This window comes from Orbicella faveolata, unplaced genomic scaffold (assembly GCF_042242905.1).
Source record: "Orbicella faveolata isolate gen_17 unplaced genomic scaffold, um_ofav_v1 contig_35, whole genome shotgun sequence".
NCBI classification, from domain to species: Eukaryota; Metazoa; Cnidaria; class Anthozoa; order Scleractinia; family Merulinidae; genus Orbicella; species Orbicella faveolata.
In genome coordinates, this window is record NW_028301564.1 from 9,509,303 (window position 1) to 9,525,026 (window position 15,724).

The window sequence follows — 15,724 nt, forward strand, 5'->3', positions numbered from 1 at the left end:
CGGAAGTATACTGCCATTCCCCGACCACTTTATGCAGAAGTCAAGCAGTATGTTGAGGATCTGTTAAATCATGGTTGGATCCAAAAGTCAAAGTCAGCTTTTTCATGTCCGGTTGTATGTGTTCGAAAAAAGGATGGGTCATTAAGACTGTTCATAGACTATAGACAGTTGAATTCAAAAATAATTCGCAACAGCCATCCTTTGCCCAGGGTGCAGAATGCCTTGGAAAGCCTTGGTGGGAATCAGTGGTTCTTCTTACTCAATCAAGGAAAGGACAAAGTAGTCCTTTGTAAGTTCTGGAAGTAGACATAAGACAGCTTTTGCCACACCCTGGGGACTGTATGAATGGGTTTGCCTACCAATGGGCTTGAAAAATGTACCAGGAGAATTTCAAGGCTGATGTTTGAGGGATGATATATGTATACCTTATATTGATGACATCATTGTATTCGGCCAAACATTTGACGATCATGTTGACCATATCTGGAAATATCTGGGGTCAAGCTTAAACCAAAGAAGTGCAGACTCTTTTTAAGCAAGAATCTTGGACAGATTGTGTCAGCAGCAGGCTACAGACTAGACCATTCCAATGTGGAGGCAGTTAGAACTCTAAGGACAGTAAGCCTAGTACAGTTGGTGAAGTGAGGAAGTTACTGGGTCTTCTTGGGTACTACCACAGGTATATCCAGGACTTTGCTAGGATTGCACACCCACTCTTTCAGTTATTACAGCTTCTGAAGATGTAGCCAAATCACACAAGAGCAAGCAACGTTCCGATCATGGTTCAGTACCATCTTCTCGACCAGTGGTGTGGACAGAACAGCATCAGAAAGCTGTTGAAACATTGTTGGACCACCTCGTATCTCCTCCAATTCTTGGCTATCCTGATTTCATTAAGTCCTTTGTACCACATGCTGATGCATCACAAGAGGGACTAGGAGCAGTCTGATACCAGAAACAGGAAGGGAAAATGCAAGTTATTGGATATGGCTCACGATCACTAACCAAGGCAGAAAAGAACTATTTCCTCCATTCCGGGAAGCTTGAGTTCCTAGCTCTTAAGTGGGCTATACGCGAACATTTCAGAGACTACCTCTACCATGCACCTGACTTTATTGTCTATACTGATAATAACTCCCTTACTTATGTGCTGACCACTACAAAATTAAATGCCATTGGTCACCATTGGGTATCGGAGCTGGCAGATTGCTCATTTACCATCAAGTATAGACCAGGTCACTCCAGTAAAGATGCAGATGCACTCTCAAAATTTCCAATGGACATTGATTCTTACATGAAACTGTGTACTGAGAATGTGTCCCAAGGTGATATCAAGGCATGTTGTGTGGGAGTAGGAGCACAAGGATGAGGAGAGACAATTTGGGTGTCTGCAGTAAGCAATGATTCCAGCTTGTTGAACATGGAAGAAGTATCTCTTGGTTCAAGTGTGGATGAAATTAGCAAAAGATCTCTTCTTGATGGTCAGAAACAAGACCAGGTGATAGGAAGACTCCTCACATTCTTAAAAACAGGAAAATGGCCTAAATTGTGGGAGATTAAATGTGAACTACCGGCCACAAAGGTGTTATTGAGGCAGCGACGCAAACTCTACTGTGATGGAGATGACCTGTTGTTTAGAAGGAGTGGACCTTACTCCCAGCTTGTGCTACCTCAGAAGTTTCACACTATTGTCATCAAAGAACTTCATCAGGAAATGGGACATTTGGGAGCCCCTCGTGTAGTCCAGTTGACACCTGAACGTTTCTACTGGCCAAACATGGAAGATGACATCACTCACTTTGTGACCACAGTTTGCCCATGTCTTAAACAGCAACAGCCAAATTTGTCTACGCGAGCGCCACTACACAGTGTGACTACCTCATATCCCTTTGAATTAGTGTCAATTGACTTTTTACATTTGGAGCAAAGTTCTGGTGGTTATAAGTATATCTTAGTCATCATTGACCATCTTACTCGTTTTGCACAAGCATATGCAACAAAGAATAAGTCAGTCGAGGCTGCAGCTGATCGCTTGTTTAATTACCTTGTGCTACGGTTTGGTTTCCCAACAAATATACTTCATGATCAAGGACGGGAGTTTGAGAATAAACTCTTTTACAGGTTGGAAAAGCTTAATGGCGTAACATGTCTGCGAACAACACCGTACCACCCCCAAGGGAATGGGAAGGTGGAAAGGTTTAACAGAACACTGTTCCATATGTTGAGAACTCTCCCAGAAAGCCAGAAACACAAGTGGAAGGACTCACTTAACAAAGTTGTCCATGCGTATAACTCCAGCAGAAATGATGTCACTGGGTTTTCACCCTGCTATTTATTGTTTGGATGCTCACCACGCTTCCCAGTTGACCTAGTGTTCAGACTCTCATGTGAAGACACTCGTATGAATCATACAGAGTACACAGAGAAATGGAAAGTTGCAATGAAAGATGCCTATGAAATGGCCAGGCAGAATATCTCCAAGTCATCAGAGGATGGAAAGAAGCAATATGATCGAAAAGTATGGTTCTCCAGTTTACAGCCAGGTGACCGAGTGTTGGTACGTAACCTCACAGAGCGTGGTGGTCCTGGGAAACTTAGGTCTCATTGGGAGCAAGAAGTACATCTCATAGTGGAGCAAAAGGGAGACCTACCTGTATTTGAAGTAACGCCAGAAAGCCGGAAAGGTAAATCAAGAATACTCCACAGAAATCTTCTGTTGCCTTGTGACTTCTTACAAAGTGATGTGTCAAAACCTGTCCCTCAGCATACCCAAGAGAGGAAAAGGTCAGTCCCTGCTAACCAAGGAAGAGAGGTTCATCAGCATGGTAGTGACAGTGGAGATGAAGGGGAGCTACCTGGCCTCTCATCCACCGAGTTGGAAATGTTGTCAACGCCAACAGCAGAAACAGACAATCGTGGACAAGAGCGAATAGATGGTGCCCAAGAAGATTTGTTGCCTGATGATATGGAGGATTTGTCAGAACGTGGTGATTACATGTCAGTGACAGAAGACTATTCTCCATCTGACTCTGAAACAGAAAAGGAACCCTTACTACAACAAGAGCCGGCAGGATCTCATTATCCTGTGCGAAACCGCCATCCACCAAATATTCTATGTTGTGATCATCTTGGAAATCCAAGTTACCATCCAATTTGTACTGTGAGTACTCCAGCGACAACTGCCAGTGCTTCTGTTTCTTCACCATGGTTTCCTGCTACACCTTACAGCACCTTAGCCATGCACAATCATTGGGTGATACCTTATCATACACCAGTGTACTTAGCGTCTGTACCATTTGTGTCCCCAAACATTTACTAGTGTGTGCCACCAATGGCTGTTAAAGAAAGCTTCAAGATTGTCTGTGTTAAAGACTTGAACTCATTGAACTTTATTGGACTTGACTGAACTATGAACACATTGGTATCATGTTTTGTTGCTCGAAGAAAAACAAAGAGACTTGCTATGTGATAAATTGTTAAGCAATTTAGAAACCGTGCAAGAACGCTGTCGTTGGTAATTAGTCATTATTTGTTATCTTATCAGCGGGTAGGTTTCAAGTGTGAAGACCTGATCACCCTTCAAAGTAGTTTTTGTTGTTAGGATGTAGGAAGCTGTACCAATGCGTTCCAATGTCCAGGAGGACATCTCATTTTAGAGGGGGAGTATGAAGGGGTCACCCCACCCCCACAGTCAGTCACAGTCAGTCACGTGATATGTAGAAACTAGTCGACCATGAGGTCGAGAGACCGTAAAAGAAAATAAGACGGTTGGACAAGTCTATGTTTTGACCTTGCCTTATTCTTTTGTGGCAACGAGGGCTAACACTTTTTTGGCATTATTAAAAGAAAAATTACTTGTACACAAAGCGGCTGCCATAGCAAACAGAACGTTAAAAAAGATCTAAGCATGATGGACAACTCTCCTACCTTTGTTAAATAGTTAATTAAGTTCTAAGATTTCATTCTTGTCTTGTTTGTTTATTTAGTTATTTTGTGCAGCTAGACCGCTCATTTGCTTTTTTTTCCTAATTCTATAATTGTCATTGAAGTGCTTTCTTTGAACATAAATGTTAAAAAACAAACATTGTATATTTGGTAGGAAATGTTATGGAAAAAAGTGCTGGTACCATAAGTATTGTATAATTGTAAGTAGTGTCAGTACTGTATGTAAATTTTTTGCTGTTTGTAAGTATTGTTAGTAATGTAAGTAAGGTTAGTATTGTAAGTAAATGTAAAAAAAGATAGAGCTTTCAAAATAAGCTGGCGCTGACACAAGTCACTGGTTACTTCAACCACTTGTGACAGGTAATTGTTGTACAGCGTTTGTTAATATGCATTTTTGTTTCACCAACGTACAATATTTCTGAGGAAATAAATGAACAGAAATCAATGCACTTCAAGGCATGCAAATTTCAGCACGCACGTGGCTGTTTTTGTCATGACCCAATAGCGCTCTGGCTACTTTACGATTTCCTCCGGCTACTTTATTTCAAATCAAAAACCCTGTCTATAAAAATGTTCGGTGTGTAGCCAGGCATGTTAAAAATTGGTAAAAAAGGAAAGGAATTAAATGGTTGTCACTGGCTAAAAATATGGTTATCGGACGTTTCAGCCACTACTGTTGCCTTCTTCAGCAAAAGATGGAAAATGCAAATGTTAAACGGCGTCCTGCTAGAATATGTAATAGATGTGTGATAAAACTAAATGAGCAATAGTCTCTAGAGTATTCTTAATGAGTGTAAAAATTCTTAATGCCATTGTACACGTGCAGTAGCGCTATGTGTTCGTTTATAGCGTTCCTGTCTCACACGGAATGCCAAGCTTCAAGAATTAGTCTTTGTTTCCATACTGATGATCTGTCGACAATTTCAACGTTCTCCAAATCTATTTGGTGACCATTGAGCATATGGTGTTTGGCCAATAAAGAGTTTTTGTCCAATGTTGCTATAGCCTTTGTGTGTTCTTTCATACGTGTTTTTAACACACGTGATGACTGACCAACATAAACACAGTCACAATCTTTACATTTGATCTTGTAAACAATGCCTCTGGAAGCCTCTTTCTCGATCTTGTCTTGAGGTTTTTTGAGTGTGTTCGAGATGGTACGAATAGGTTTATGGGCGACCTTGATATTGAAACCTCAAAGAACGTTTGCGACTCTTTCGGAAAAACCTTTGGCGTAGGGGAGGATGACAAAACCACAATGGTCGGTATCATTCGTTTCTTGTTGTCTACTCAGTTGGCAGCTGTTGTGAATGAAATTTGCAGGGTAGTTATTAATGGCAAGGGCTTTCGTTACTCGTTTAGTTTCCCGTGAAACTTCCTCCTCCTTGGAAGGAATGTTAACTCTCACTGTTTCCTCCCAAATGGTACTTTGTAGTTAGACAGTCTCTAAATTTAAAATGCAAATTTGTTTGGTTGAAGATCTGCTGGCATGACAAATGGTTTTGCCCTTCATTCATGTTAATTTGTTTAATTAAATGACTTAAAAGTCATGGTTACTAATCATGAAAAATTAATAGATTAATAACCACAAGAGTTCATATCGTACTGTAAGGTTGGAGCTTTTTTGTAATCCCACCTGTTTGGCTGTAACCCACTCGTATATAATATTATCAGTCACTGTATTGGTAAAATCCAAATATAGATAGAGGCATCATTGACTGTAGAACCTAATAGTACGCTTCAATATCACACATGCCTCTCAAGATACTGTACACATTTCTAGAGTCAAGTTAATGCGAATTACTTAAATATACAGCTTTTTCCTTTATGTACATGTAGGTACAGAAATTTCCGCACCTTTACGTCACCCCAAGCAGTCCAGTTCTCATGTCTGAGTGTGGACAATAGTGGAGAAGTGCTTTGCGCTGGTTCACTGGATACATTTGAGATCTTTGTATGGTGTATGAAAACTGGACGGCTTATTGAGGTATATCTTCACTTGACCTATCATCATATTAAGTAAATGCATTTATTTAGTGATTTTGCTTAGCACATGTCAACTCATCTCAAACTTGCAAGCAATACTAATTATGATTAATACACTTGACTGTGGAGCATTCTCAAGAAGTGATTGGTTTTGCATTACTACACTACGTAATTTGCAGGTGTTACTAAACAGAGTAACGGTGCATGAACTGTAATTAGCAGTAATTAGCCGATCATTCCCATGTTCAGTCAACATAGTTGCATGGCCAACGGCGATTTGTACATCGTGGAAAGTTTCAGAAGTTGTTCAACGATCGAGGAGAAACAATAAGTAAGCAACAACAGCGTAGAAATCGCGTACATTAACTATAAAAATTTACAATATACCTTCAATAAATCCACTAAGAAAATTGATGGAAGAGTATTGCTTCCTAGCTCCCATGTTACGGCTTGCGATTGTATGATCGATGAAGAAAACCACTTCTTGTAAGAAGGCGACAGAATTACCTGGCTGGACCTCCTTGCTGATTGGCCAGAAAAATATTTTTCTGGCCAATCAGTGGGACAAAATTCGACCACTTCTGGAACTGCTTTGGTAAGAATAACTTCCCACGGGCTCTTCAGCTCTTGAAGTAAACTTTTGCCAAAAATATGGCTTCGTCCCGGCTAGTAGCCCCTGGGTCTCCAAGGATGGGTTTTTCTGCGCTGCTATTTAATAAACCCATAAGCTGAGAAAGAAAAGTTAAAAAAAAGCTAATCAAATCAGTGCGGCTCAATGACCAGCAACCAGTCATAGTAGTAAAACACCAAATGACTGGCAATCGCAATTTTTGTTAATTAATTGGAAATTAATTAATTCTAGTAAATAAAAAGAACTTAGCCAATCCAAACTATGATATGTCAATTAAAAAGTACTAGGTGATTCACATGAGTCCAAGGTCTCTGTAACGCTGTGCATAGAATATGAAGCCACGAGTTGTGACACAAAAAAATATATTTCTGCAAGGTGAACCCCTTGAGGTTTCCAAAATTGTAACGGAAAAGCGGTGTGCAGCCTTCTGCCTTGAAAGGTGATTAATAATTCCCCAAAATCATTAACCTAGAAACAACCAAAAGTCTTCTTTCTTCACTTTTAGCTTATTATCGTAAGTTGATGTCTGCTCTGAAGACGGAATTAAGTTATTCAACCATTGTGACTGTCAGGTGATAGATTTCCTTTCCACAAACTGACGAAGATGATATGTATAATATTAAATTTCAGGTTTCGAAAACTTTCCATAGTGATACCTTAGCTGTTTTGTATATAATTTTAAAAACGTTGGCAAAAGAAAGAAAATTGTGAAGGATGTATTGGAGAATATTCCTCAAATCCCAGATCAGTGTGTAAACAACATGCCATTGTGTAGAGTTCATCGGCTTGGAAAAAACATAACGAACAGCCAAGACCGACTATTGTCCGTTTTACCTGCCAGCCAGACAGGGACCACGTTTGAAGCCAGCGCCATCTTCTTGCAGAGTCTAACATCAGAATGGGGGAAGACCTGCTATTCCACGTGTGAGAAATACGGGAACATATTTTAGTTCCTGCTCTCAAGAAAGCCCAAAAGACCGATGGTGTTAATTAGCCCACATAGTCACAGACAAGCTTGTAATAAATGGACGTTGGTAGACGTTCAACAAGATTCCCATTAAGTGGAGGCCTGATGCACCACAACCCCAACAGAATGACATCTATGTCCAAAACGCTCTAGTTGTTGATCTGCCCAGCGCACACGAAACAGGATCCCTTCGAAAAATACCAGAAAACATCTGAAAAAGTTCTTCCTTTGAGACATTTATATTTCAAACAAGTAAGTTGTTTACCCTTTAGTCACATGACATCAAATGGTTAAGATACCGGGTCTGACCTAGTATAATTTCATAACTTTAGTACCTTCAGAAGAGTCTCTATAAACTTGCTTCTTTTATACCAGCTTAGCCCAGACTGAAATGCAAGTAAATTATGTTTCCTTCATGTTTGGATCTTACTAGATCTTTTAATATTTTGTTATTTATTTTGCAATTGTTTACTAATCCTGTAACAAATCTTCATCTCCCAATCTATATTAGAATTTTTAGTTTAAACGTACGCTTTTCAACTTAGCAATTTCCAGTTTTAGCTTCCAAAAAAGCTTTTTTAGCTGTTCACTTTTTCACAGCAATTCCAAGAAGTAAAATGCAAATTTCAACTTCAACTTATTGTTTCCGAGTCAAATGCAAAAAAATCTTTCCCAACCAGTGTGTTAATACACAGTCTACTCCTGCATTAGGAAATTACGTAACCGTAATGACTTTCCATGAATAGCCCTATTGCCTTATAATGCCTGTCAGTAAACATTAGAGGCTTGAACAAGTCACTTAAATGCCGTACCATCTTCAGGTGCAGTGGCTGCACAATCAACACTGTCCATTTGTTTTCTTACAAGAGACCTACAGCTCAAAAGAATGTGAAAATATTTAGCAAGCAGAATGGGGCAGTGAAGTCCTATTTTGGCCATGGTACAAAGCATAGCAAAGGCCTGATGATCCTCATAAATCCCAAAATAAAGTGCAAAGTTGAGAAAGAAAGTTGTGACAAAAACAGCAGATAAATCATATTAGATATTTTACTTGCAGATATGTGAATTGTACTTGTACGTCAATATTTGCGCCCCAAATGATGCAAACCAACAATTTTTTTTTCAAGGAAACACAACAACAGCTCCAAGAATTCTGTGAAGAAATAATCATAATTGGAGGTGACTTCAACTGCACCTTAGCAGAAAAAGATAAAAACGGTGGCAGTACTAACAATCAAAAGCATTTGGTAGTCGAAGAAATTAAAAAACTGTGCAGTTTTTACAATTTATTGGTATTTGTCGTGTTCTCAATCCAAAGGTAAAGGAATTCACATGGAGAAATAAATCTTTTGAAATACAATACCGCCTTGACTTTTTTCTGATTTCAAAAAAGCTAAGACTTAACAGACAAATGCAAAATCTCATACTCACCTGAAACAGACCATTTGACAATACTAATACACATAAAATCTGAAGAACCCAAGCACAAAAGGGGACCCGGCTCGGCGTCAACAAAACCAGGATCATACCGGACCGGACCGGATCACGGACCGGATCACAGATCGAATCACTGATCGGATCACGGATCAGATCATGGATCAGATCACGGATCAGATCACAGATCAGATCACGGATTAGATCAAGGATCAGATCGAGGAAAAAAATTCAAAATTCGAAATTCAAGATTCAAAATTCAAAATTTTGCTGAGCAAATTACACTAGAGTTAATTTAGGTGTGATATTCCTTTATTCCTTCTTTTCGGTGAAAAATTTTATCTCGAAACCCCCTTCACTCTTTATTTCGCCTTAATTAATTCTGTTCCAACCCCTTGGAAGCTGGAAATAAAAAGGACTCCTCTGCACCGAAAATGAAAACAACACAACAAAACTTTCCACCAAAATGTTTACTCTATCATGCTAAAAAAAGTCGTCTTATCCTCAACCGCCAAAAGCAAAATTATTAGATACATGTATGGTTTTACTCAAGATAATATTCACAGAGTGTACGAACTACCTTTCCAGATAAAAAGTGACATAAAAACAACAATGTTTCAATATATATAAGATTATGCAGAATATTCTTCCAACAAAAGTCAGTCTCCTTAAAGCCAAGATATGTGATGATGACATATGCCCCCAATATCCTGTTGACAGGCATTCCTTAGATCACATGTTTATGGCTGTCAATTAACCTTATCCTTCTGGGACTTATTCCAAACATGTGGACTAGCAAAACTAAAGAAAATGTCACATTAACAGAGAGCACGGAATTTTCGACAATAGAGAACACCTATACTCCTTGAATTACTCACTTCTTATAGCAAAGTACTCGATATATAGTAGCTGCTTACAAGAAAAAAAGCTTTGTTTTCACAGTTTTCTCACGCTTCTAAAAGAAAAAATCAATATACAACGGGAAATTGCTGTTCATAATAACAACATTACAAAGCTCAAGACTATATATAGATTTCTTTTGTAATTTTTTATTTTTTGTCTTTTTTGCTTTACTTTTCCTTTCTTTTGTTTGTTTGTTTGTTGGTTGGTTGGTTTTTTTACATTTACTAACTCATAGATTTATGTGAAGTAGCGAAGTAGCTTAGTAAAAAAAAGATATATTTTTTTTAGTGATAAGTTAGTAGATTTGTACTTAATATTCTAAACTGTATGTCAAGTAGTTAAGTTAACCAAAAAATATATATTGTTACGTAAGTAGGTACTTATTATATATTGTAAACTGTTTGTAAATTAAGAAATAAATTTTAAAAAAAAGAAAGAAAAAATATATACTATCCAGTCCTTCCTTCAGCACAGTATCATGTGTACATGGAATGATATAGACGGCCGTTACATGAATCAAAAACATAGTGAAATGCTCACACCATTTGTCTATCTAATCAGAAGTAAAGGCAGAACCAATTGTGACTTACTCACAGACATTTTTCAGTGTTTTGCATCAATTAATTGTATTTACTTCAAATTTTGATGGGTTCATTGGATTCTCCATGTATGTTATGGTTGGCTAGAGCAATTACATTAGTTTTGGTTTTATGATACTCATTTGAAAATGGCTCCATACAAGAAAATTAAAACACCTCCTTCCTTAATATGGGAGTGTCCCCAGGGGGGAGTACAACATGACCTAAAATTCTGGGGGCGGTTTTGAAGAGCCCATCGTAGGACTATGTTGTTTACTGTACTACAGTCGAACCTCGATTATCTGGACGTTGATTATCCTTCCAAATGTGTGTTTTAACTTCGGGTTTTAATCTGTTTCATGTTAAAAAGTGCAAGTGGCACAAGATAAACAATGTATTCTGATGCATTCAGCTGAATTCTGATTGGCTTAACTATTAGATTGCTAAGGGAATGTCATGCTTGATTAGTTCATTCCACATGGGTTATGTAAACACGCGAACAATCAATTGTAAACTCAAATCACAGCCATGTCTATGGAACGAAAGCGGTCTTTTCTCTCTATAGAGGTAAGCAAACAGTTATTTCACATTTTAGGGAAAGGACAAAAAGGACCAGGTGTAGCACTGAGTTTGGAATCAGCAAGCAGCAGATCTCAGATATACTCAAAAACAAAGAGGAGATCCTGAAATTCACTGACAGCGTCGCGACAAGTGAAGGATTAAAATGAAATTCCCTGAAGGTTGCAAATGATGAGCAGTTGGATAAAGCCATGTGTATCCCTGGTGTATTCAGTAAAGATCAAATGCAACACCAATTTCAGGTCCGCTTCTTCAGGAGATAGCGAAACATTTCTTGAAAAAACACTTGAAAAAGCAACTTAACATACGGGCTGTTCATATATGCAATTCTGATCTATTCACCAATAAATTCTGTTTTCTTTATTTCTTTTGTTTACATTACTGCCTCATTAATATTCATATTAATTTTTTGATTATCTGGACTCTCAATTATCCAGACTATTTACTCAAGTCCCAATGAGTCTGGATAAGCGAGGTTCGGCTCTGGCAATAACTATTATTTTAATGGTTAGATTAGTATGTGCTCAAGATTTCTTTCAGATTTAATTATCCAGTAGTGTTTTGAAATGGTTCACTGAAACTTCAGAAAAACAAAAAAGTGTCTCCATGACAACCTCAAACCATTACAACCAAATGGCTGATAGTGTTCAATAGCTCGGCCAATCTGATTACAGCATTTGAAATAGCAGGCAAATAGAATTCCGTTAAGAGTGCCTGCCTGTAAAAATCAGACAAATTCTTAATTTCGTGGCAAGGGTCAACAATTCGATTTCGCTCATATTCTTATGGTAAATAGGCTAGGGCATGGCAAAAACTACTGGGTAGTTTTTTTGGAAAAATATCCTTTTATTTCAAAGAAATATGCAAATTACCAAATTCCGTTAAAATCTTCATTTAACGCACCATTTTATTAAACAAGTTTGAGAGCCTCGCGTGCAAAACCACATCATTCTTCCATCTTTAAAACACTCAAATATTTTTGTGCAATGTTTAAATGTGTACTGGGTTGATTGTAGGGAATGTTGCGTTGTCTTTTTGGGTGCAAAATAATTAAATTTCGAAGACATGTATTTCATTCACAAGAAGTTTTTCCAACATATTCTGATTGGATGCTAACAATACCGAACAATGGATCGAGTCCCAGGAAACTGTTAATGAGAAGAGAATATATGCTGCACTACCAAACATCAAGGGCACTTCGGAATGCCTACAAAGAGCATTTAAGAGTCAATGTCAGTAATTTTCAACTGGGGCCACGCAATAGCGAAAAAACGAAAAATCTGAGAAAATTTCTCAAGATAGCCCTTGGTGAAGTATTTCTAAAAATATATATTTTTCCTCAATCTGATAAATATTTTGAACGTACGGACATAAACTTAGTTTCGCAGCTCTCAGACCAGATTTTAGGCGTCTGACACTGAACACTGCTGAGACCTCCTTTGAAAATCAAAACACGTTTTCACAAAACAGCAAGTAACTAATCAAATAAAGCAGACGATATTACACATTTTGAGTGGTGATTTTCTCAATTTGAGTTAAAACTGAATTTTTGTTAAATTTTCTAGTATTTACAATAATTCAAGCAATTTTTTGTGCCGCAAAATTCACAAAATTAAGGGCCTAAAATCATTGACTGGTACCTCACCTGGTATATCAAGACTTATCCCACGTGAAAGAGCACTATTTCTTCTTGCAAAATCCATTTTCAAAACCATGGGCTACTTAAAATAAAATTTTTGAGGTCGAAAAATACACGCAGTACTTTAGTGAAATTTGAGCTCTTTGAGAATGGCATACCGATGTCGAAAGGTCACACAAACATAACGATAATATATTTTTGAAACTCAGCGCTTTGATAACATTTGCTGTCACTCACAAACTAATGTTTCCGAGTCGTAACATGTAAACGGGTCATATGTTTATCAAGGTCAAAGCACTCTTAATTGAATCAAATTGGAACATTTGTCATTCCAACATTGCTTTCTCACACGTAAAATAAGAACAGCATCTTTCATACCTTGCATTAGGCTTGAAAAATCTGCCGCCGGTCAGCATTCTCAACGGTTCAGTACAGAATTCACTGTCAACGGCAGAAATATCCGTTACAGTCTCTGTTACATGAGACTGCTGACAGATACTTTGATTGTGAGTGTGGAATTTTTTTTTTTTTTACTTTCTACCCTGCCCTAAATATACCCTTATTCATAACGTCAACATAATGCACTTGAAATAAATTTTTCAGCAACGTAATGAACAGTACAAGAGATGGAATAATATTAACAACATCAGTATTGGTTTGTATGAAAACAAAATATAGCAAATGGGACAATTAATATTATCAGAGGATATTATACACTTCGATAACATAGCAAGCACTCTTTAGACCTTCGTGCAAGAACAGGACCCTACAAGATCCAAGATAAAAGTAATGTAAGGTGCTTTTCGCCTTGATTGTTCTTCTATGTCCATGTTGAAGTAGCTGCAGATAAGTCTCAGTTGTGCAACACTGAGCTTGGTCAGCTTGTTGCTGCTGTACAAAGAACATATGTTCAGCGTGTCATAGACAATGGGATGCAACAGCTCACATTGGTGAAGGACAGCTAAGCGGGTAGACGAAAAAGTTTCCTGTTCTTGGGTCACCTGGCTATTGCTATCGTCGATGGAGTCCTGCCCTGACTGAGCAGTAACTGCATGCTTCAATTTTGCAGCAGTACATGAAAAGTAGCTCTGAATCTGCTGTGCAGTGAAGAACTCTTCCACGTCGAAGCGCTACTCACTGTTGACCCTCCTAGTGTAGCACATGTCCCGTGACACCTTCTCAGGGTCGGCTTTATGACCCCTCTCCTGTCCAATCTGGAACTTGTTATCGAGGTACTGACGCTGATTCTCGTTAAAACGGGTGGCCTTTTTCGTGCCTTTTAGAGCCCAGCCTTGCACAAACAGACATTCTGAAGAGACTTCAGTGGTGGTGGCGGCAGCTAGTGTTGGCTGAATAGTGGAGCCCTCTTGAACTTTTAGCGTATGCCAATTTAGCGGTATCTAAAAGGGTATGCTTCTCTGAAATGAACTTGCGCTTCCCAATGAGCAAATGGCGCTCCAGGCTGTGGTACCTCTGATAGGTGCGTATGCATCCCTCAACAGGACATGACAACAGCGAGCTTGCATCCGCCCCTTCGCCATCCTCTTCTGCCTCCTCGTCCATGCTCTCATCTGTGTCCTCTTTGCCTTCAACGTGTTCAGGCTTCTCGGATGGTTCGCACTTTCCTCTAGAACATTGCACAAACCCACCCTTGGGCACCTCAGCCTTCCATCCTTCCACTAAATGCTTTGGAACTAAATCGTGTACATAATAAAATGAAATTAATAGTATCACAATAATATTTACATACCAGCGTTTCTAAATTGGGAGTTTAGTAAAAATTCATGAGGAGCCAACAAAACAATCAAACTTTCGATGAGAATTATGACTTTCATCCTAGGATGAAAAACGACTGAGATCTGGGGGAGGGGGTAAGGAGAAGGATGGCTGAAAAGCGAGCAGAAGCTGAATTTTTGTCGTACCAGAGAAGAGGTCGCACGAACTAGTTCATCATACATTACTGAACGCAATACAGATAGGAAATTGTAAAAGGAAAAGCCGGCTATTTTTAACTTGACCCAATTGACCGTTTTGTATTTTAGCTGGTGTTTTAGATATCGTAGGTGTTCCCTATTAACAGGGGTATTCTGCTGCCTTAGATCTTTTTTTATAAATAAAAAACAAACTGCGGTCACAAACATTACAAAACAACGCATGTTGTAAAAGCCTTAATTTGAGAACTTAATGTTTCATATGCTTCTACATACATCATCAGAAGTATAAAACGGTTAGCTGCATTACAATAAATTCAAACGAGAAGACTAGTGCCTAATAAGGAAAGCAGTACCTAATAATGAAAGAAATGACAATGGATATAAATGAAAATAAACAGACTTAAAATCTGCTGAAAAAAACATGAATGGCTAGTAGAGAAGAAGTTTCTCACTGCCAACATTTTTAAGTGCTGGTTGCAAATCACAAATCAATAATGTATGTAGAAGCATACGAAACGTGAAGTTCTCAAATCAAGGTTTTTTACAACATGCGTTGTTTTGTAATGTTTGTGACTGCAGTTTGTTTGTTGTTTTACTCAAGCTGAAATGGCCGAAGAATAAGAGTTTCTACGATTAGATCTTTTTCGTTCAGTTGTAGTTGTTACCTTGTAATTGAGACCATGGTATATTCTTTCCCACTTCAATGTTGTATGCTTTCCATACAGTGACACAGTCCTCCTGGTAGAGGAAGTTGTTAAAGATACTGATTCCCTCCCAGCAGCCTGTCATCTCCTGTTGTGGCTTCTCGAGGACGTCAGTGACTAAGGTTACACGAACACCATTAATCCCTCCATGAGACAGCATGGCTTCTTTAAAGTCGTGCGCTGTCAGCACATGATGGCCCTCGTTAATGTATTGTCACAGGTGGGTCTTGATGGTAGCGGCTTTCCTCTCGCAAAGACCTTTGTCTCCTTGAGGGTCACTAAAGTCGACCCTTTTGACATGGATTCCAGTTGCTGTCCCCATAAGACAGCATGCTGACAGCATTGCCACAATGTGGTAGCACCCAGCATTGTCTTTTCTAAGTGCCACAAATTTTATCTCGGGATGTTCCACTTTCAGTGACCT

The 15,724-nt window shown here is 38.6% G+C and overlaps 1 protein-coding gene and 1 pseudogene across 1 annotated transcript in view; one reads left to right on the forward strand and one right to left on the reverse strand.

The window, feature by feature from the left end:
- Nucleotides 1-15,724, forward strand: part of LOC110068325 (periodic tryptophan protein 2 homolog) — a 138,670-nt gene that overhangs the window by 89,946 nt on the left and 33,000 nt on the right. Inside the window, exon 12 of the mRNA XM_089273368.1 lies at nt 5,785-5,932. Within this exon, the coding sequence (XP_089129494.1) occupies nt 5,785-5,932 (148 nt within the window). The remainder of the gene's footprint in view (nt 1-5,784; nt 5,933-15,724) is intronic.
- On the reverse strand, nt 13,403-15,460 carry LOC149103144 (uncharacterized; annotated as a pseudogene).